The 23,153-nt window shown below is 43.5% G+C and overlaps 1 protein-coding gene across 1 annotated transcript in view; it reads left to right on the top strand.

Annotated features, from left to right (window-relative positions):
* The first annotated feature begins 306 nt into the window (after nt 1-306).
* The window catches only part of prdm5 (PR domain containing 5), a 40,005-nt gene continuing 17,158 nt past the window's right edge, over nt 307-23,153 (top strand). Inside the window, exons 1-13 of the mRNA XM_061684227.1 lie at nt 307-444; nt 1,877-1,960; nt 2,523-2,645; nt 7,674-7,845; nt 8,254-8,431; nt 9,459-9,554; nt 10,042-10,163; nt 11,002-11,081; nt 12,437-12,521; nt 12,612-12,769; nt 12,829-12,922; nt 14,355-14,515; nt 19,132-19,225. Of these exons, the coding sequence (XP_061540211.1) occupies nt 352-444; nt 1,877-1,960; nt 2,523-2,645; nt 7,674-7,845; nt 8,254-8,431; nt 9,459-9,554; nt 10,042-10,163; nt 11,002-11,081; nt 12,437-12,521; nt 12,612-12,769; nt 12,829-12,922; nt 14,355-14,515; nt 19,132-19,225 (1,540 nt within the window). The 5' untranslated portion in view covers nt 307-351. The remainder of the gene's footprint in view (nt 445-1,876; nt 1,961-2,522; nt 2,646-7,673; nt 7,846-8,253; nt 8,432-9,458; nt 9,555-10,041; nt 10,164-11,001; nt 11,082-12,436; nt 12,522-12,611; nt 12,770-12,828; nt 12,923-14,354; nt 14,516-19,131; nt 19,226-23,153) is intronic.

Below are 23,153 nucleotides of genomic sequence, written 5' to 3'. Positions count from 1 at the left end.
GAACGATACCATAATCCCACAAATGTATGTGCTTCTGTCTTGTCTTCCATGTTGAGTTCTAGTTTGAGTTTGCTGAGGCCGCATTTTCATTGGCTGCAGCAAAAGGTACAGCTTCTGGTTACAAACTTTTTGGACCAATCAGAAGGCGCCGTTCGCCTTTCCTGCCCCGAGCCGAGTAGCAACAAGTCCAACCTGGCCCCGGCGGACCCGAACCCCGACCTGGACTCTCCCCGCCGCCGCGGACGCCGTCGAAAACGAGGCTCCGAATCCGAAGCGACGATGCTGGCTCGCCTCCAAAACCTCTAGCGTTCATTTTGTGGCGTTTCATGAAGACAGCGGCGGACCACCGACATGTTGGGGATGTACGTGCCGGACAGATTCTCCCTGCGCTCGTCCAAAGTCCAGGATGGAATCGGTCTGTTCACGGCGCGGCGGGTCAAAAAGGTTCGTTCCCCTTTCCCCACCTCCGCAAAACGTACCGCAAGTCGCCGTGTTTTGTTTCGAGGTCGCTTGCCCTCTTTTGAAAGTGGCTGTCAAAGTTGTGACGTGCGGTGCCACGTAGCAACACAACTTTTTTTTTTTTTTTTCCTTCCCCCTTTCCTCGCTTCCTCGCACCCCCCCCCCCCTCACTCCTCATTTGTTTCTTCCCCTCTTCACCTTCTCCGAGTTCACATTCACGACATCGACTCGACACAAAAAGTCAACTTGACAACGTATTACGTGTAAAAGTCACTTACGTAGGAGCATCTCCTCGCTCTGTCCTTTAAATGAGGTAGATTCCTAAAAAGAAGAAGAAGAAGAAGAAGAAGAAGGAAAAAAAAAAAGATGGGCGAAAGATGACGTGTATGGTCCCCACGCCCCCCTGCCAGGAGTTGGGGAACTTGAAGGTGCGTTCACTTGTGACATGCAAGTGTGGGGAAAAATGACCTCTGCAAAATCTTCCGCCCAAAAAAACAAGAAAAAAAAAGTTTTCATTTGATTTTGATTTTTGCCGACTGCAGGGCTCATTTTTGTCGTGGGCCACATTGTTGGTGCGCTGCAGCTGGGGTGCCGCCCACCCCTGCCGAGTCACATTGAAAAAGGGCAAAAGTCAAATCGTGGAAATAGAATATGTTCATAAAAATATAAATCCTATCGATATCTATTTTCAGACAAATAGGATAAATAATGCACGCTTCATTTATCTCTGGTTGTCTCATTTTCTGACGCAACTTCCGCTTTCCCCATTGACTCTCGTTAAACGTTTGACACGCGCGGTCGATCTTCGTGAAATACAAAAAAATATTGCCGCGGTAGCCCGTTTAACGGGGTTACCGTTAACCCTCCCCTCCCCGGCCCCCATCAAGTTACTGTAAAAAGTAATAAATATTATTTATTACGTACGACAATTTTACATTTTGGTAGAGATTTTAGCAAGAATCATGCAAGGTGATGCAAATTAGTCGCTTTCGTGGGCCACATAAAATGATGTGGCGGGTCGCATTTGGCCCCCGGGCCTCGAGTTGGACGCCTGTGTTTTTGAGAATAAAGTTGTACAACCTTGACATTACAGAAATATACTTTTAACATTAAAATGGTCGTACCGCGAGATAAAATGTGCACGTTTGACGTAAAAAATCTAATATTTTCCAGATTACAGTTTTAATTTTACAAGAATAAATGTGTGTATTTTCAAGATGAAATTCACATTTTGGAGGCTGATTTATGCAAACTGAATAAAGGGAATAGCTTTGAAATGCCAGCGGGGCGGGAAAAGAAATGAGTCAACAATCTACTATGAAGCCAAAGTTAGGGGGAAAGCCTATAATTGTGTGTTTTCGAAAAAAGAATGTTGATTGATGTGTGACAACATGTTTTTGGTGTTTTGTCTTCTAAGGGAGAAAAATTTGGCCCCTTCGCTGGGGAGAAGAAGCTGCCGTGCGAGCTGGACGAAAGCGCCGACACCAGACTCATGTGGGAGGTGAGGGCGCATTTTTCCGTTCAGATTTTCTTTTGTTACATTTTTAATTACCACACGCAAATCGGCCACAACGCACAAATTCAACAGTCGCTCAGTCAAGATCCTTTTAACCGAAGGAAATAGCGGCGTGCCCTGTTTGTGTTTCTTTGGAAGCGAGAGCTGGCTACTTCCTGGTTCGCGAAGGTCGACGCGAGACGTCGCCGACGGGCAAGCTCAAACGTTTTTCAAACTGACTTGAAGTCCGCTCGCTTCATGCAAACACACGATGCAAAATGCCATAGACTGACTAACATCAATATGATTCTAATTTATAGTTCCAAACCTTGAAACAACTGATATTTGAACACAAATGGTGGAGCAACACCTAAAGACGAAGCATATAACAATACTAGCGGGCATATATTCTTTATGCGCCAGAGTAGAACGTTTTTTTTTTTAAATTAAATACACATCAGACATTTTTATTGGTGTTTTTAGGGGGGCTGGAACTGATTAGTGGCATTTCCATTCATTTCAGTGGTGAAAGTTGACAAATGAAACCCCCCCCCCCCCCGCCGTGCAGGTTCGTGGCAGTAAGGGTGACGTCCTGTATATCCTGGACGCCAGCAATCCGCGCTACGCCAACTGGCTGCGTTTTGTCCACCAGGCGCCCTCGCAAGAGCAGAAGAACCTGGCAGCCATTCAGGTACATTTCCTCTGTCGGGCGGACACAATGGAGCCTTTTAATATGACTTTTAATAAGTGACGCCAGACAATAGCGTGCCTCTCTGCTCCAAAAGCTTTGCGGTGTGTCTCGCATATTGTTAGCAGTCTGATGATGATGATGATTATCCTCGCCATTTGGCAACCAAACTGACCACTATTATCTTTGCAAAGGAAGTTTATGTATTTTTTTTAAAAAAAAATTTCCACCAAGTTCTTATATTGCATCCCATTAGGTGCACCAAATGAAGTGTCCGGCAGTGGTGGCAGAAGTACTCACACTGAGTAAAAGTCGAGATACTTGTGTAAAAGTAGAAGTAGTGATTCAACCAGTAAAAAAAAAAAAAAAAAAAAAAAGGCACAGTCTGCAATGTACTGAAGTGCAACAGGAAACATGATTTCTTACTGTCAATTATATACATTGCGCTCGAGGGCCATTAAAATGTGGATATAATTATTTATGTTAACAATAAAATAATAATTCCCATTTTATTTTTTTGAATCTAGAATTGAATTCACCAATTATGGTATGGTATCAGTTTATTGTCAGTCCTCAATATGTGTGGAACATACAGAGTGCCGAAATCGCTTTTCAAGAGGCAACTGTCACAAAACAAAATGCAAAACTAAATCTAAATGCAAATGTAAATTGCTTGTGTTGAAAACAAAAAAAACCCAGAATAAGTCAATTTTAATGAAACAATTTCAGGGAAAACAACAACAACAAAATCAAGTATTCACAGCACTTCACTTTTTCCACATTTTCTCATGTTCCAGTTTTTTTTTTCCAATTTCTTGACTCCAAATCCTACACACAACACCCCATAATTACAAGGTAAACTTTCTTTTTTCAGATTTTTGCAAATTAACTAAAAATAAGAATAATAATAAAAACAAAACACACATACAACCGACTGAAAACCTTCTCCAGAGCACTTTTGAGCTCAGACTGGGGCCACGGTTCATCTTTCAACCGTGAGCGCACAGAGCCAAGATATCAAAGGAGGGTCTTGGGGACAACTGTCAACGTCCTTGAGTGGCCCAGACAGAGCCCAGACTTCAATCCCATTGACGATCTCTGGCGAGATCTCCAAGATGTCTGCGCGCCAAAACCAAACGGGCCAAAGATAGGTGTGCTAAGCTCGTGACATCAGGTTCAAAAAGAATTGAGACTTTAATTACTGCTAAAGGTACATCAACAAAATATTGAGCAAAGCCTGTGAATTCTTTTGATTTTGTAGTTTTTTTATTTTGAATATCCATCCATCCATTTTCTACCGCTTATCCAAGGTCGTGTCACGGGGGCAGTAGCTTTAGCAGGGACGCCCAGACTTCCCTCTCCCCAGCCACTTCATCCAGCTCTTCCGGGGGATCCCCAGGCAAGCCGAGAGCCGTAGTCTCTCCAGCGTGTCCTGGGTCGTCCCCGGGGTCTCCTCCCGGCGGGACTCACCGGGGAGGCGTCCGGGAGGCATCCGAATCAGAAGCCCCACCCACCTCATCTGGCTCCTCTCGATGTGGAGGAGCAGCGGCTGTACTCTGAGATCCTCCCGTATGACCGAGCTTCTCACCCTATCACTAAGGGAGAGCCCGGACACCCTGCGACGGAAACGCATTTCGGCCGCTCGTATCCGGGCTCTTGTTCTTTCCATAGCCATAGCTCGTGACCGTAGGCGAGGGTAGGAACGTAGAGCGACCGGTAAATCGAGAGCTTCGCCTTTCGGCTTAGCTCCTTCTGTACCACAATGGACCGATACCAAGTCCGCAACACTGCAAACGCTGCACCGATCCGCCTGTCGATCTCCCGTTCCATTCTTCCCTCGCTCGTGAACAAGACCCCACTTACTACTTACTTACTACTTTATACTTGAACTCCTCACATCAGGGCAGGATCTCATCCCGGACCCGGAGAGGGCACGCCACCCTTTTCCCACTGAGGACCACAGTCTCAGATTTGGAGGTGCCGATTCTCATCCCAGCCGCTTCACACTCGGCCGCTCCAGTGAGAGTTGGAGATCACGGCTTGATGAAGCCAACAGAACCACATTGTCTGCAAAAAGCAGAAATGCAATACTGAGGCCACCAAACCGGACCCCGTCTACGCCTCGGCTGCACCTTGAAATTCTGTCCATAAAAGTTATGATCAGAATCGGTGACAAAGGGCATCCTTGGCGGAGTCCAGCCCTCACCGGAAACGAGTCCGACTTACTGCCGGATATGCGGACCAAACTCTGACTCCGGTCGTACAGGGACCGAACAGCCCGTATCAGGGGGTTCGGTACCCCGTACTCCCGAAGCAACCCCCACAGGACTCCCCGAGGGACACGGTCGAACGCCTTCTCCAAGTCCACAAAACACATGTAGTCTGGTTGGCGAACTCCCATGCACCCTCGAGGACCCTGCTAAGAGTGTAGAGCTGGTCCGCTGGTCCACTGTTCCACAGCCAGGACAAAAACCACGCTGCTCCTCCTGGATCTGAGATTCGACTTCCCGACGGACCCTCCTCTCCAGCACCCCTGAATAGACCTTACCAGGGAGGCTGAGGATTGTGATCCCCCTGTAGTTGGAACACACCCTCCGGTCCCCCTTCTTAAAAAGGGGGACCAGCACCCCAGTCTGCCAATCCACCCCCGGGGCCTGGCCAGCGAGGAGCTTTTTAACCACCTCGGTGACCTCAACCCCAGAGATAGGAGAGCCTGCCTTATGGACCGGGGCATCGAGCCGGCATGGCCGCTTTAGAGCGCATCGTTGTCAGCCGTGAGTTTGCAGTGCACGCACGTCTTGCAGAGAAATTCCAAAGCGCGAGGAGGGAGGTTTTCTTTTTAAATGAATATTATTTTTAAGTCTGACTTCACAGCCAGCATGTGGACTGGAGCTTCGGGCTGGTGTGGATGCTTTAGAGCGCATTGTTGTTGGCTGCGAGTGCACGCATGTCTAGGTGAGAAAGGCGGAAGCGCAACAAGGGGAAAACTATTTGAAAAAAACAAACCTTTTTGAAGCCTTTTTTTTCTATAGTTGGCCATTTTTTTTTAAGCTTTAAAATTTGGCAAGGTTGTTCACAACTCTCTTCTCTGACAAATGTCCATATTTGTTTTCAATTTAGAGGGACTTTCATCTCTTTTGGAACATACCAAAATCAAAGGTGAGATATGTGAGCGTTACGACCATGCTGAGTGACAAGTGAGCCGGGTTCAAAGTTCACCAGATCAAACCCTTCCCAAAAAATGTCTTCATTAACTTTGTTGTCTGGAGACATCCGGCTAATGACCTCAAACCTCCATTTTGTCCAAATGGAGGGGATTCCAAAATACGCATAAGTAACGATTAAGAGGAGGAAAGTGGGACAATAAATGTCAGCGCTGACGAAAGGCAGAGCTTTGGACACAAGCGTGTGACCTTTCGGCGAGCAATCACATGGACCGTTCGGGGTATTGATGCAGTGGAGTGCGCCTCTTTGACCCGTGTGTGTTTTTTTCCCTTTCTTTCTGCCGAAGGATCATCTCTTTGTCACAGACACGTGTGAATGTGAGCTTTCAGCGGCAAGCTTCATTTTTTTCATTTTCAACACCGCATACATATTTTGGTCAGGGTCGCGGTGCGCCGGAGCCTATCCCAGCTGACTTTGGGCGAAAGGCGGACTATACCCCGAACCGGTCGCCAGTCAGTCGCAGGGCACATATAGACACGGACGAGCATTCGCATTCAAATTCACACCGTCACTGAGTGGGAAGTGATCCCACGCTGCCCGCACCAAAGTCGGGCGAGTGTACCACTACACCCTCAGTGACTCAGCGGCAAGCTATTTGGCTAAAACTAGTTTGGCCCTCTTTTTCTACAGCTGAAGGGGGGAGGGGTGTGGGTGGAAAAATAGTGGAGCAATTACCCTAATTTCTCATATATAAAGCGCACCCATGTATAATACGCACCCCCAAAGTCGACCTGAACATTCTGGAAAACCCTTCTACCTATGTATAATGTATGTTTACAATGCATGATTTTGCTTCTACGCATAATCAAAACATGAAGTATTATCTGTATTTTGTTTGTTTTTTTTTCAAAGAATTATTCTGAAGCACTTGATTTGAGCACTTGACTTGATTTCTTTTTATTTGCTTGCTCTTATTTTGGCGGCCGACTGGTTAGAGCATCTGCCTCGCAGTTCTGAGGTCTGGGGTTCAATCCCCGGCCCCGCCTGTGTGAAGTTTGCATTTTCTCCCCCCGTGCCTGCGTGGCTTTTCTCCGGGCACTCCGGTTTCCTCCCACATCCCAAAAACATGCATTAATTGGAGACTCTAAATTTCCCGTAGGCATGACTGTGAGTGCGAATGGTTGTTTGTTTCAATGTGCCCTGCGATTGGCTGGCAACCGGTTCCGGGTGTACCCCGCCTCCTGCCCGATGACAGCAGGGATAGGCTCCAGCACGCCCGCGACCCTAGTGAGGAGAAGCGGCTCAGAAAAGGGATGAATGGATGGATTTCACAAATTCTGCCAGTGTATGTAAACGTAGGAGTACAACTCTACATATATGCAGTCATACGTACTCCTGTCATATGAATGAAAGTTTAGGCGACACCTTTCTCATAACCTCTGGGTGACGGTGGCATAGTGGAATGAAAGTGCACCGCTTTTTCATAACCACTAGACGGCGGCTGACTTTTATAAAATGTGAAAGTTTTTTTTTTCATTTTCCCCTATACCTATGTATAATGTGCACTATTGACTTTTGACAATTTTTGGGGGAAAGAAACACGAGTAATTACGGTAATGGCATTTTTCTTCTCGGCCAGGAACTGTGGGATGTTCAAGGTGTTGTGATCAGGTGCGTTCTCGGGGTTAAGAAAATGTCAAAACAGTATGTCAGGGTTAAAGATAATCATACATTATGTGATGGCAACTTTTAAGCGAGCGTTGGAGTCATCTGAGTGATTGCTCCACATTGCTGTTGTTGTGCATCCATTTTGAGGTCCTGGGGAGCCTCTGCGCTGTCCTCTTAAAATCAGCCTGTGCTTTTCAGGACGGCGAGAACATCTTCTACTTGGCCGTGGACGACATCGAGACGGACACGGAGCTCCTGATCGGCTTCCTGGACAGCGACATGGAAGAGGAGGAGGAGGAGGAGGAAGAGGAGGAGGTCAACAAAGATGACGAGGAGAGCAGCAAAGAGGCAAAGCACCTGGTCGAGATGGGTAACGCCCACTTTCTTTTCACCACCAATTCGGGCTGGGCGATATGGCCTTAAGATAAAATTTGAATTTATTTTTCCTGTTCTCTTATAGACAAAGCAAATGACGATGACATTTGTCAGTCATGGGGCCCTCCACATTTGTGTGATGCAAACATTTTGAATAAAAGCTACATACTGTACATTCCTAACTGGGATTTAAAAGTGAAGTAGGATGTGGCCCGCGATGAAAACAAACCCCTGCTGTAAGCGCTGAATCTCAGCGGTGACAAAAAAAATGATCCCCCAAAAAATTAACCCTCCCAGACACAGGAATTAAAATTCATCTGAAGTAGATTACTCGCTCAGGCCACCCACCAACCCATCAGCAAATATTCCTGCAGTTCACCACTGTACCTCACTGCGTCTCCAGAACTGGTGATCAAGAAGGAGGACCACCCGTGCCTGCTTTGTGAGAGCAGCTTCCCCAGCGAGGAGATCCTGGCCGCCCACCTGCAGAGTCTGCACCAGAGGCCCAGCACGGACGAGAAGGAGTTCAAGTGCAGGAACTGCGGCAAGAGGTTCCCCGTCAAGCAAGCGCTGCAGCGACAGTGAGCCAAAACGGCACGGTTGCCTGTGTTCTGTTATTACCGTATTCAGAAGACAAATATCATGACGTCATAGTTTCAGTTCGGGTGCTCAGTCACCTTTTCTGGCACTCGGAAGTTGCGTGGCGCCCGTTGTTTGCAAAATGTATCAAAAGGTTTACAGGCCAGGGATTTGCTCATGGGAGTGGCACCAAACGTGAGGTGCACTTGCACAATCGAATGATTGCCAACGCAATACATGCGCAAAATATTCGAAGGAAATTGAAAAAAAATCGACAATTGAAAATATTTTTAAAAATCCAGATATTAGAAAATAAAAATAATAGAAAGTCTAAGATAAAAAAATACTTTTGACAAATAATACACGGATAGAAAATGTAAACAATGGAAATATATCAATTCGATAAATTGACTTGAGCCAAGTTAAAATAATAAAATATTGGTTGAACAATACACAAATATCAAGAAGAGGTAAAAATGCTTGACAAAAAATTATTCTACAAAAAAGAAAAATACAAAGATATTACTGAATAACACCAGTGTTAGGTCATTTCTTTGAGAAAAAAGAAATATAAAAATGCACTGATATTTGAAATGAATACAAAATAATAAATGAAAAATTCACAAATATTATACTAAAAAGACCAAAATACAAAAAGGTTAGACAGAAAAATGCAAGAATATTAAAAATAGATGATACCATTTATAAAAATACAATCAACTAAATATGTATTTTATAGATAGATATTAGAATAATAAGATGTTAGATGAAAAGTACACATTAAAAACCCAAACACACAGTAAATTAAAGCATTTGGGTTTTTTTTATGCTAAGCTACGCTAACTAGCGAGCGTCATCTTGTTACACCGTTTCCTCTTTTAGCAAACCAATAAAAAAACAAAACAAGACATGCCCTAACTTTCAAGAACCTTCGGGTAGCTTAGCATCAAGGCAGGAAGCAGCGTGCAGTCTTTGAATAAAGCAAGAAAATTCAAGATAATCTGATTTTGGTTTTGAACTTTCCTCCAGCGTTTTGCACTGTTCGGAAACGGTGAGCCCTTCGGGGGACGCCAAAGCTCATCACCAGTGTTCCGTGTGCCACAGCTCCTTCAGCTCAGAGTCCAGGTAGTCCCAAACCTCATACCTCTTACAGCACATCTTCTGGTGGGGGACTTGGGGGACTCGACTCCAGTCACTTGATCTGACTCGAGTCAGACTCGAGTCACCAATACATGACGTGCTTGGCTAAAAGACTCAACTTGAGTTGGACTTGAACTACATGACTTGACGAGTCTTGCCTGTTTGCGTTTTGAAAATGAGCATTTCCAAAACAGTGTGCCATTTGTCTTGCTTTTGAAAGGACATTTGTTTTTTTGCTCAAATGTAACTAAAACTGTAATTATGGTACTTTCCAAAAGAAACTCTTAAGTGCACATTTTCTCCCAGTAATGTACAGTCATGGATTACAAATACACACTTTGTTAAAGAAACGATGTAATCTGGTTACATGTACTTAGTTACTCCCCAAAACCGCCTGCACGTTTGAGACTTACTCCGTCATCTTTCGCATGCCGAACGCTCCCCTTTACTCTTTTCGTCTTCTTGCGCGCAGCTTCGAGCAGCACAAGGAGGCGTGCAAAGGCGACGCCCGCTTCATCTGCAAGGAGGAGAGCTGCGGCAAAAGGTTCAAGAGCAAGGACGCACTGAAGAAACATAAAGGGAACGTTCACACAGGTCGGCGGCGCTTTTACGGCCCCTCCAGTAGCTCGGCCGCGTTCGCCTCTAATTAGCACGTAATTGCGCAGCGGCACCTTCTGGGCTCCGGATAATTTGGCTATTTAGGGCAGGATGTAGGCCACGGGTGAGCCCAGATGGAGACTTTGATATCGCGAGGTGATTGAGCTGAGATTTAGGGTCCCCAGTGTGGTCTGGACGGTGGGTGGGGGAAGTGGATCAGACAGGACGGATTGGGGTCGTGTGATCGCCAAATAGGATCTAATCGCCATTACAGTAAAAAAACCAAACAAAACAAAACAGTTGTGTAGTCATTCTCTCTGTTTGATTGTTTCTTTGTTTGCCCAAACAAAACTTAGATATACTTTAGTTTTACTCCTCCCACGTGCTTAACCCACTTTGCAACGAACGTTGACACCCCAAGTCTGTTTGACTTTTGAAAGTATTTCTTAGCACCTCTTCTCACTCTTTTTCTGTCACGCTATAACATCACTTTGAGGAAATGAAGATTTGTGCTTGCGTTAAATTGTTTGTCGCTCTCAGTTGAAGTGTACTGCAAAAGTGACTCTTACAACAAAAAAGACTGAAACGCATATTGAAACAGCAATTCTTCAACCAAACCACAATCATTTCGTTGAACAAAGGTCAACGAGCTTAATGCTACCATATAATATGAAACGCCATACATGGGATAATAGAAATGAGCATTAATGTTACGGTAATTATAAATCTTAAAACAACTGCCATTTTAACACATAAAAAGCAACAATGCATACAGATTATGCAAAAAAAAAAACCCCCCAAAAAATCAACAATTTTTCTTTGTTTTTTTTTTTAGGGAGTGCGCGAAGGAAACTGACATGCACCATTTGCAACAGGAAGTGCTCGTCCTCTCTAAATCTGCAAGAGCACAGAAAGGTAAGTAATATCAGAATACTGTATATTTATTAGAAAGCTATTAAAACAATAAATTAAAATATTAGATGACAAAAATAATAAATGTAAAATAGCAAAATAGGAGGAAAATATGCAAAATACAAAAATATTGAGAAAAAAAATACAATGGGGGGGAAAAAAAATTATATATATAAAATTGAGTCATAGTCAGGTAAGTGTTTGTGTTTTTAAAAACTTAAATAAAGTAAAAGTAAAACTGCTCAGTCTTGGAAGATGCGTGACAAACTACCGAGGATATTCAACGTACAGTGGATGCTTGTGAAAAGGAAAAAACACAAACGCACACGTTCAGCACGGTAAACGCAAGCTTGTCTGACCCTTTACGTGCAAGTTACTTGCCTTTAAGCCAGCTACGTTATTTACGTTAGCATCTGATTGGTCAAATTCATTCGATACAGTACGTCATTGATATTTACTCAACTGCCTTGCTCATATTATCATGAACCGCAACCTATCCCGTGTTGTGAGTTCCATTTCTAGTTCTGTTTTCATATCAAGTTTTTTTTCTGTTTGTTTTTTAACAGTAGCTGAGCAAGTTTGTTTTTGGGGACATCATTCCTCTCTGTGACGTTTTTTTTAAGGCTAATTTAGCGCTGCAAGCTAAAGCTATAAAAAAACCTGACACATTATCCAAGGAAAAACTGGGTCGTATGGTCATAGCTCTAAAATGCTATTTAACCAAGTAAGCATAGTTGAATACAAAATAAACCCCAAAATATACATAACACAATTGTAAAATATATTCATTATTTTATGCATATATATTATTTTATATATATATATATATATATATATATATATATATTTATATATGGCGGCACGGTGGACGACTGGTTGGAGCGTCTGCCTCACAGTTCTGAGGACCGGGGTTCAATCAATTTATTGTGGCCAGCCTAAAGCGCACCTGTGCAATAATCATGCCGTCCAATCAGCATCTTGATATGGCACACCTGTGAGGTGGGATGGACTATCTCGACAAAGGAGAAATGCTCACTCACACGGATTTAGACACATTTGTGAACAATATTTGAGGGAAACGGCCTTTCGTGTGTGTAGTAAAGGTTTTAGATTTTCGGGTCCAGCTTACGAAAAATGGGAGCAAAAACAAAAGTGTTGCGTTTATGTTTTTGTTCATGGAAAAATAACCAAAGGTTCCGAAAACATACAGTGAACAGTAATATTTTTTTTTAGCGGAGGAGCAAACTGATTTCTCATCATTCCGAAGCGACCTTTTTTTATTTTCTGCATGAACAATTCCTGTGCTAATTTCCCAAATGTGAAGAACAAAACAAGCATTCTCTTTCACTTTGCAACAGATACACGAAATATTCGACTGCCACGCATGTGACAAGAAGTTCATCTCCACCAATCAGCTCAAACGACACATGATCACACACTCGGGTGAGATAAAAAAAAGCCCCGCAAAGCTCACTTGTGGACTTTTTTTGAAGCGTCTGTAAAATGTTTCCCATTTCCTCCTTCGCTTGACAGAGAAGCGTCCGTACACGTGCGAGATCTGCAGCCGCTCGTTCAAGCGTCTCGACCAGGTGACGGCGCACAAGATCATCCACAGCGAGGACAAGCCGTACAAGTGCAAACTGTGCGGAAAGGAATTTGCCCATCGGAACGTCTACAAGAATCACAAGAAGGTGAGGAAATGACACGAAATGAACAAATGCTGTAATGGGATCAAATTCTCCGCTTGTAGACCCACTCGGAGGAAAGACCTTTCCAGTGCGACGAGTGCAAGGCCCTTTTCCGCACTCCTTTCTCTCTACAGCGCCACCTGCTCATCCACAACAGTAAGGACCATCTCATCATATCCAATTTTGACGGTTTCGTTCAAGACAATAAAGAAGACGGACGGGATGCTTTTGCTTGAATCACGGATTTACGCATTACGCAAACAGAATCAGTATTGTTGATGGAAATATTGAAAAGTGGCGGACCGAGTACAGAAGCCAGTGGGACACCTTTGGGAAGTGCTGACACTCGATACAGCTGAGAATCAGTTAGCAAGATAGCAACCCAGGGTGCCCGGCGGTCAGGCACTTCTTATGACAGTCATTTTTTTTCTGTTTGGGAAGAGGCGTTTATTTGAGGACACGCGGTGACAAAAGAGTCAGTCGCTCACCGTTTTTCGCCCACCCGCGTTCAGCTCTCACGCGTATCCGTTAGCTTAGCAACGAGACATCGTGTCGGGTGTGGGCCGAGCGACTCGACAGGTCTGCGTGGAGCCGAGCCGCATTGTTCCGACCGACAAAGACGTGATACGGCTCGGGGCGTTTCTCACCGCGGTATAAAGAGGCTGTGCTATACGATCGCAGTGTTCCTGCAACGTAACAGTTGGGCGATGTCGCTGCGGGCGCCTCAATAACATTAAATCTGTCACCTACTGTTAACAAAATAATGACAGACGGAATACCAAAAAGCCACTTCGTTTTGTTGCGTGACGATAAGATCAATACATTGTGAAAAGACAAAAAAATCAACATCAAAAATACACAAAGAAATGACACTTTTGGATTGTTGAACACACCTTGGGTCAAATTGACCCAGAGACATTTTTGCTGTTCCTTAGAAAGGAACAGACAAGTGGAAAATAAAATAATTCAATATCTAATCTAATCATTACAAATCTATGAGAGGTAATGCTTTTACCTATTGATGGAATTGTGAGGTCATGTAGTTAATCATGAGACATAAACAATGTTTATTGGGATTTATTTTGTGTCTGACACTTTTAGAGAATCAAATATGCATCGGCTCAATTTGATCCAGGCACATCATTGCTGTTACCAAATGTAACAAGACGGTTAAAGTTCTTTCTTCCTAGCAAGCCCAACTGGGTCAATTTGACCCAGAGGTATTGTTGCTCTTAGTGAACAAAAAAAGGAGGATTAAAAGTCTTTCTTCGTACATTAACTGCGTAGGTTTTCAGCATGTTGACCGGGTCAATTCGACCCGGGGACATCACTGCTGTTCCCAAATCTAAAAAGAAGCTTAAAGGAAGACAAACGCTGCGATCGTGGCCCAATTTACCGTCTGGAGTTTCATGTTCACTTTAAACTTACGTCATGCGCACACAACACAGGACGACATCGTTGGCGAAAGGTCGTACCTTTGTCGTCGCCGTAATGGCCTCAGACAAATTGTTCCAGCGTGATGAGGCGCGACAACAAAAGATCCGGCGCCGAAGAAGCTCCTGTTGACAAAGAAACCTTGTCGCCGCAGGTGAGCGGACGTTCAAGTGCGACCAGTGCAACGCCACCTTCAAGCGCAAGGACACGCTCAACGTGCACATCCAGGTGGTGCACGACGGCCACAAGAAGTACAAGTGCGACCTGTGCGAGAAGGCCTTCGTCACGCCCTCCGTACTCAAGAGCCACAAGAAGGTCAGACGGGTTTTTTAGCGATGGATGGAAGGCACGCGACCACAAATTTGGTGCGCGTGTGACTCGAATGAGAGCCACAGCAATGCATGATCAAAATATATAAAAATCTATGCTAAAACATTACAAAATCGGACACAAATACACAAATATTGGAGAAAAACAAGAATTTTAACGGAAGAAACAGATGAAAAATAACCAGCTGTTGGAAAACATTGCTAAATATGAGCAAAAAATACAAACATTAAAAAACAATCGATAAAAAATACAAAAGGCACATGAATATTCCGCAAAACAAAATGCCGAAATGCTCGGAACAAGAAAATTGAAAAACATTGGAAAAATTCGAAAAACACATTTTGGAAAAAAATAGACGAAAACTAAATTGATATTCGAAAAAAAACAAAAACAAAAACAAAAATTCAAAATATTTGACGAGAATACCAAAAAGATAGTAAAAACGCAAACAATATAAAACACAAAATACACCAGTCTTAGAAAAGTTTAAAATCAGTATCAGCAAACCATCCCAAAAATAGAAAAATTGTAAAAATTGTAAAAATCTTTTCAAAACATCAGCGAAAATAGAGCAATATTACAATCAAATATTAGGAAAGAAAGTGAAAATTGGGACAAAAGACAAGCCAGGAAAAAAGATATTAGATAGACAGCACGATTGGAAAACAATGGCAAATATTGAGACAGTACAATTCCTCGAGTTACCTGCAAGACACCGTTGATATTACATTGGCCTCTGGCTTTTTGAATGGAGCACCAACTAGAGAGCGAGCCAGCTTTATAGGCACTACTGCATGTTCCTGCCTTCCATAATGTTTTATCATCAGATTTGGCCACATAAGCGATTCAGCTACTACGTGCTGATGGCTGTCAAAAGTGCCAGAAACATCCATCCGTACAAAAGCCGGGAATCGACCTCTTCCTTGATTGGAAACGACAGCCGGTCCATCAGCTCGGCGGGGTTTCAGAAGCCCGAACCGATCCAGCCGCTGATAACCGGCCCCCCGATCTGACAGCGTGCGCTGCGGTTTGCCGTCCACACTGAAATCGTCAGCGGCTTCTCGCCACGCGGCGAACGGACGCCGCCGGGAGGGGGGGTCGTGTCTCCGAACGGTAGGGACCGCGGAGCCTTGCTGCTTTTCGGGGCGGGGGGCGGCGAGGACGACGCCGCGTGATCTCGGATCGTGATCAAAGTGGCCCTCGCGCATCAGACGACAACCCGCTGGCCGCAAACTTTGCCCCGCCGAAGATAATGGCTGATATTTATCAATCCCGTGTTCGCTTGGGCTCCGCACGCTTTCATTTCTCTTTCGGCACAAAATGTTAGGAAGATGTGAAAAATATTACACACACAAAACAAAAACCTTAGAAAAAAGTCTGGGAAAAATACGGAAATATCAAACGAAACAAAAAAGAAAGTGAGGAAATAATAGATGAAAAACACAGAAATATAATGAAAAATACAGATATATTGGGAAACAAATCTTGGCAACGATATTTGAAAATTATACCAAATATTTGCAAAATCCGATAGTTGTTCATCATAAAATATTAGGACAAAAAAAAAAACACACTTTTAGATGAAAATACACAAACATTACAAAAACAATAATATTGGGCATCAATATGACTGTAAAAAATAATAACAATACAGGATATCAAAATAAACTACCAGTTTTGGTTAAAGATACATAAACAAATAAACTACAGTCAATAATAAATAATAATACAGCCAATACTAGATGAAAAATTTGCAAAAATGACAACTAGATACCAAATATGAAGGAAAAACTCTAATTTGGGTGAAAAAAATACCCCAAACTATTAGGAATAATATACCAAAATGTTCGACAAAAACAAAGACATATTTCCTGACATTCACACAGATGTTAGACCAAACGTTTAGGGCGGGAAAAACATATTTGACAAACAAATTATGAAATAATACCAAAATATCTGACAAAAATATTAGATGAAAATACACCCATATTTGAAAAAAATGCTTTTATTTGGGATAAACAATACAGAAATATATATAGAATTTAAAAAATAACATAAGTATGTATGTTTTTTTTCTTAATATGTGAAACAAAAACTAAAGACATATTTGATGAAATATACACAAACACTGAAAACGTACAAAAGTCTCACTAATAGCCAGACTGGATAAAGTTGAAGAAGAACGCTAATAAAAAGTGATTCCACGACGGGCCCGAAATAGTGCTGATCAAAGTTGTGGCGACGCGGGAAACGACGACACGCTGCCCGCAAACTTTGCCCGTTGGGAAAATAATGCCACGGTCACGTTGTTTCTCAATGCCGTGTTCGCTCAAGCGCCGTCTGCCGCGTCTCATTTTGCCTCGCCTGATGCAAATCAAAAGTAACGGCAGCGAAGAGTGAAGCCAAACAGCTCGTAGCACGTTCCCAGTTTGATGTCGCTGTCATTACTGGCTTTGGAACCGACGGCGGCCGTTCAAACTTTGTCTCAACGGACAAATGACTTTGTACAAAGGAAAAATGTCTTCAGAGGTTCAGCCGGCCGGCGTCTATCTGCAGCTCGTTTAAAAAAGTTGGAATGGAGCAAGCGGTGGATATTTTCACCGGAAACAATTGCGATCAATAAGCGGAGTGTCGGAGAAGGTTGTGCTGATGCTGCCAAGCGCTCGCGAATCATTGGAAACTAAAAGGACTTTTCACTCTGCCACTAAAAATCGGAGTACACCAACATTTACTGCAAGTGGTTACTGCAGAAGTGACTGCTGCGCCGCTCGGCGCTCTTGTGAGCTTCTCTGAAGCAAATCTTTACCCCATCCATGAAATTCTGGCCCCACCCCACATCGACCGTGTGGCCCATCGGAAAAAAATCTAATAAATAAATTGTCGGCAACTTTGCCGCACAAAAAGCGATTGAGCGCTTCACATCGACCGATGTATTGCGACAAAAAAACAACAACAACAAGAACAACTCTGACCCTGTATCTGGTTTCGAGGCTTCACGTACAATATACTGTACTGTATTTTTTTTTTTTTTTACGAACCACAAAAACATGGGGAGATTGTCAAGGAAGAGGCGAATTGCCGCAAAGAGGGGAAACGGGAGAACATAAAAGACAGGACATTCTGAGAGACATTTCGATAACATATTACTGCAGATTGCTGAGTATGTTGCAAAATCATTCTTTGTGGTTGTCTCCATTATACTGCCCCCAGGTGGCCAAGGCGCGCACACCACAAGGAACAGCACAATATGTACTGAATTGAAGCAAAAGGTTTGTCAAAAACCTGTTTAATTTGCTCCCGAATGTTGTGCCGAAGTACAATGTTATTTATATTGGTATTTATTGAATTAAAAACTCATTAGACATATTTTAGGTGTTTGTTTTGGGGGGGGGGAGTGTAACAAATGAATGGCGCTTCCATTCATTCCACACAGTGCCGTCTGGCACGACAGCTGCTACTTTCCGAACATGTACGTACACGCGTTGTACGTTTTGCACCGGATTATCTCATCTGTCTAAGAAGTGCAAATGACAGGTTCGCCTTGTCGTGCCTTCGCGTCCATACGGGCGTAAAAAATACGTTTCCAGAAAATTCCCCGGCCCAGGTATGTACCCCCACGGCGGTGTGATTACGACGCGGGAACATCGGCGATGTTTGCTCGATAATGTGAGTGTTGCGTGCGTTTGTATCAGTGGAGGTGTTCGTGGGAAGGTCGGGGAGCAGGTTGGGGGTTGGGGTGTCTGTTGTCCAAAGTCGGGTGGTGACGGGAGATGAAGAAAGACGATAAGAGTGCACATGTGCACCCTGGCCTTCAGTGCCTAGAGGTTACGACCTTGTGTCAGCGCAATATTTCCTATACAATGATACCTTGAGTTCAATTCACTCCGGAACTTAACTTACTTGTACTGCATATCAAATCATTTTTCCCCATTGAAATGCAGTGAAATGACATCAATCCATTTCAGAACCCCCCCCCCCCCCCCCCCCCCCATTTTATTTTTATTTTTATTTTTTTAACTTTTTATCTTCCTTGAGTTGTGAGTTTATGCCATAATTCACCCTTTATTTGGCTTTTTTTTTTTGTGGGGGTTTGTAAAAGTCACTTGTTGGCTGTATTTTGGCAATTATACACACTTTTTTTCAGATATATATATTTTTTTAATGGCTCGCCATTAAATGAGCGGCAGTAATCGGAAAATTTGGACTATTTGCGGTCAGGCCTGGTCCCCATCCACCACGAATAGCGGGGGTCCACTGTATATCCAAAAAAAAACAAAAACATTGAAATGAAATGAATTGACAATCAACTCCAGCTCTGCTTTTAATTAAGAAAAACAGCACTTTATTGCATAAAATTATACAACCCCAATTCCAATGAAGTTGGGACGTTGTGTTAAACGTAAATAAAAACAGAATACAATGCTTTGCAAATCAAGTTCAACCTATTTTTAAACGAATACACTACAAAGACAAGATATTTCATGTCCAAACTGATCAACTTGATAGCAAATAATCATGAAGTTCGAATGTCATGGCTGCGCTGCAACACGTTCCCAAAAAGCTGGGAGAGGGTCATGTTTACCACCTGTGTCTTGTTTCAGACGCACACGGGTGAGAAGGAGAAGATCTGCCCGTACTGCGGACAAAAATTCGCCAGCAACGGCACGCTGAGGGTCCACATCCGCAGTCACACAGGTCAGTCGTCTCATGCTAGCCTCATTAGCGTTGCTGACTAAGAGCTCAAGCTCGTCGCTAGCATCATAACTTCGGCGTTTCATGCGCTAACAACAGCACATAGCTTTACAGATAATACATATATATATATATATATATATATATATATATTTAAATTCACCATGTAAACAGTTCCCAGGTGTATTAATAGCATGTCTGCACCCCAAAAATAATGACAGTATTTCTTGGTTAAATCAGCCCATTTCTAGGCCTGAAAATGTATTACAAAAGCAACCGCGAATGAAAACACATTCACTGGTTGGATACTTTTGCCATTTGGTACATTTTTTATGCTCCCCGCAAACATTATCTCGAAATGCGCCGCACACACCAGACAAAATGGAGCGCTTGGATGTTCATTAAACGGCCTTAAACTGGAAGGCTACGCATTCCTGCGCGTCTCCCTTACCAACTGACTGCTACCGAGACCTGGCACGACCGCACGACCACACGCGCACACACACACACACACACACACACACACACACACACACGCACATTGTTGGCTTCCAAACTCTCTCCCCCATCTCTATTGTGCGCAGTGTTCACTTTTCGAGTTTAAAGTTGCGTGGTGGATTGATGCTGGGTCGATTTGGTGGCGCAGGCCCAAACAACAAGTTTTTGGCATGGTTTCAGTTCAGGTCAGCGGTAGTCACTCACGTTATGCCAAATTATCCTGACATTTATTGTTGATGAACATTAAAAAAAAGGTCTATTGTTACATGACTTTCCCCACACAAAACAGTCTTAAAACTGGAATTCATGCATCCGATAGCTTCAGCGCTCTGTTCTTCCTTTCGGTATGGTAAATAAAGATTCCGCTGTTGACCTTACCTATACCTACCCACCAATTCACTTTTTGACTTGCGCATAGCAAAAGCCCCTTTTACCCCGCCTGTAAAACAAAAGACAAACAAAAAAAACTTAATTTGTTCTGAGGTAGTATCGGAGCCATAACAAAAGCGTGAGGACACCCGCGTAGAAATGTACCGAAATTCCAGGACAAGCGTGTGAAATTTCTGTTGTGTGGAAAGCAATTGTAACTGTCGGACAAGTACTTCATAGGTTAAACTGAGATTGGAAGCGAGTGAGTCACAGAAAGGGATAAAAGTGGATGTCCTTGCATCAATGGATCAAACAGTTGTTGGGAATTTTGCAGTTTTGCAAAAGTACTGAACCATTCAACAGTTGGACATGTATTCAAAAGTTGACAGAAGCTCAAATCAGGTTCACCTGTAAAGGTTTGAAGGTTTTAGGTTAATCCTGAAATGTCATGAGAAATTTCACAAAATATGTGTGGTCTGTGTGTAAAAAAAGCACCGGCATAAACGTAAATCTTGTGTTCTGGCTCCGATCTCTTCTGGAGAGATCGGTGGGAAAGAAGGACGAGCCATCCTTCAGCGAAAGCGAATTCCACCATGTACAGGGGTGGGAAAAACTCCTGAAACCTTCACACCAGCAACTTCTGGAAGACCTTTGAATGTTTGTACTAAGAGAGCTACTGTATTGTAGAAAAGGTAGTTCTGGGGTAATGTTTCAGGGCCAAAAGAAGACCCCGCCAGTGGGCTAGTCTCGGGACCTGTTGTGGAACGAGGTCTACGACGCTGAACGTATCTGATTGGAGCAACTGTCTCCACCTCAGGAAGCTGCCAAAGGAGAAGCGTTTTCATACCCAGAAGCACTTTGAAACAGTAATCCATGCCTTCATCGATTCTTGGCTGGGTTACTGAAATGCGCTTTACTTTGGAGTCAGCCAGTCCTCCCTCAAATGTCTCCGGTTGTCTCCACTGGCTGCCCGTGCAACTCAAAGTTCAGTTTAAGATTCTGCTATTTGTCTCCAGTTCTCTAAGTGGATCCCTCCCCACTTCATCTTTCTGAGCTGCTCTGATTGCTGGATGCTGTGTTTGCTGTGTGAAAGTACACACAATCTCTGCGATAGCCCGGAATCTCCGTGTGAAACAGTCCAGTGCCCAGAGGTGTGAGGTTTAACACCTGACACAGCACACCAGGAGCTTGACCTTGGAACTATGACAGTCCGGACCAACTGAAAAGTTCCAGACTTTCTAAGTAGAAATGGTCTAATGGGATGTTGTTGTGGCAGTATCCCGCCTTAGGTGTGGAGAAAAAAAATCATTGCCGGATCTTCCGTTTCATTGGTTGCCTTCAGGTGTTGCTACGCTCAGTGTGGTCTCCATCTTTGTCAACAGCTTCCTTTGTATGCGTGTGCGTGTGTGTGTGAGGCAGGAGCGAATGTAAAGCCGTGTGGCCCGCTCTGATTGTATTTATGTAGAATAAACAAAAGCGAGGAATGCTGGGGGAGGGGTGGGAGCCGAGGGGACACCTCAAAGAAAGAAAGGCGTAAAGGGAGAAAAGAGCACTCCAAGAAAGCATCCAGCCGGACGACCCGTGACCCTGAGCGGCTGTAAATCTGTCCCCTCGTTCTATAGGTGGAGATTTTTTGTGGGCTCGTGTTTGTTGTGTGTGTTTTTGTGTGCGAAGCGTCGGTGAAAGGCGCGAGTCGTTCCCGGAGCGGCGATCCCGACAAGGTCACGTTGTTCTCAGACAGAAAAAGGAAGACTCTGGGCGTGTATGACCGTTGTGATCGGAACTGCGGACAGTGTGAAAACAACTCGGTTGATATCGTAAGAAACAACATTAACCCTACGGTGAAGTTCGTATCGACGGATCCGGGGTCAAATTGACTCTCGGCATAGTTCAAGCATGTAATTAATGTAGTAAGAAAGAACTTTAACCCGCCTGTTACATGTTCTTCAGGGACAGCAATAATGTGACTGAGTCAAATTAACCTGGCCATGTATAAAACATGCGCAATTGTAACGTAGTAACGAAAGAATTTGAACCCTGCTGTCGGGAACGGCAACAACGTCCCTGCGTCAGTTTGACAATCTCATCCATGCAGAAGAAGGACCATGTACGTGTTGTTTCGGAACTCAACACACTTAATGTAGTAAGAAAGAACTCTCAACCTCCAATTACCTTTCTATGAAAGGATTCTGGGTCAAATTGACCCAGAATGTTTCACGCATGCACAGATGATGTAGAATCTAATTTATCAATTGTGTTCCCCCCTGAAGAAGAGCAATCATGCTACCCGAGCATATTTAAAGCATGCGCATTTAATGTAGTAAGAAAGAACCTTATCCCTCCTATTCCATTTGTTTTTCAACACAGCAATAATTTTACTGAGTCAAATGGACCTGGACATGTTTAAAACATGCATAATTAATGTATTAAGAACGCTAGAGATCTCCGGTTATGTTTGGGAACAGCAATGTTTACGGGTCAAATTGACCCAGGCATATTTAAACCAAAATAAAGTTAGATAGTATGATAAAACGTTAACCCTCTTGTAACATTTGTTTTTTTTTTTAAGGAATGGCATTAATGTCCCTGGGTCAATTTGACCCGGGCATGTTAAAACCACACAGTTAAGAGTACAATAGTAAGAAAGAACTTGAACCCTGCTATCACGTTGGTTTTCTCAGGCACGAGACGTCAAATTGACCCGGGAATGTGTCAACATATGCCGGTAGTGTAGTAAAAAGAACAATGAACTCTCCTGTGATGTTCAGGAACAACAATGTCCACGGGTCAAACTGACCCGGGCAAATTGAAAGCATGCATCGCTAATTTCGTAAGAAAGAACTTGAAGCCACCTGTTGCGTTCTTCCATTAGAAATCTCAGAAATGTTGCTGAATCAAATTGACACGGGGCATGTTTGTCCTCATTATTATAAAAATATACAAATACTGCACAAATAAAATGAAGCAAAAATAACACCAGTTGAGAATCACTGATCGACAATGAAGATTTCAAGTCAACCAACGGTGATTGTTTTTCCGCCCGTTTGCAAACATCTCCGTGTCC

Source organism: Phycodurus eques, chromosome 8 (assembly GCF_024500275.1).
Source record: "Phycodurus eques isolate BA_2022a chromosome 8, UOR_Pequ_1.1, whole genome shotgun sequence".
Classification (NCBI taxonomy): Eukaryota; Metazoa; Chordata; class Actinopteri; order Syngnathiformes; family Syngnathidae; genus Phycodurus; species Phycodurus eques.
This window is presented reverse-complemented; position numbering and strand designations above follow the sequence as displayed.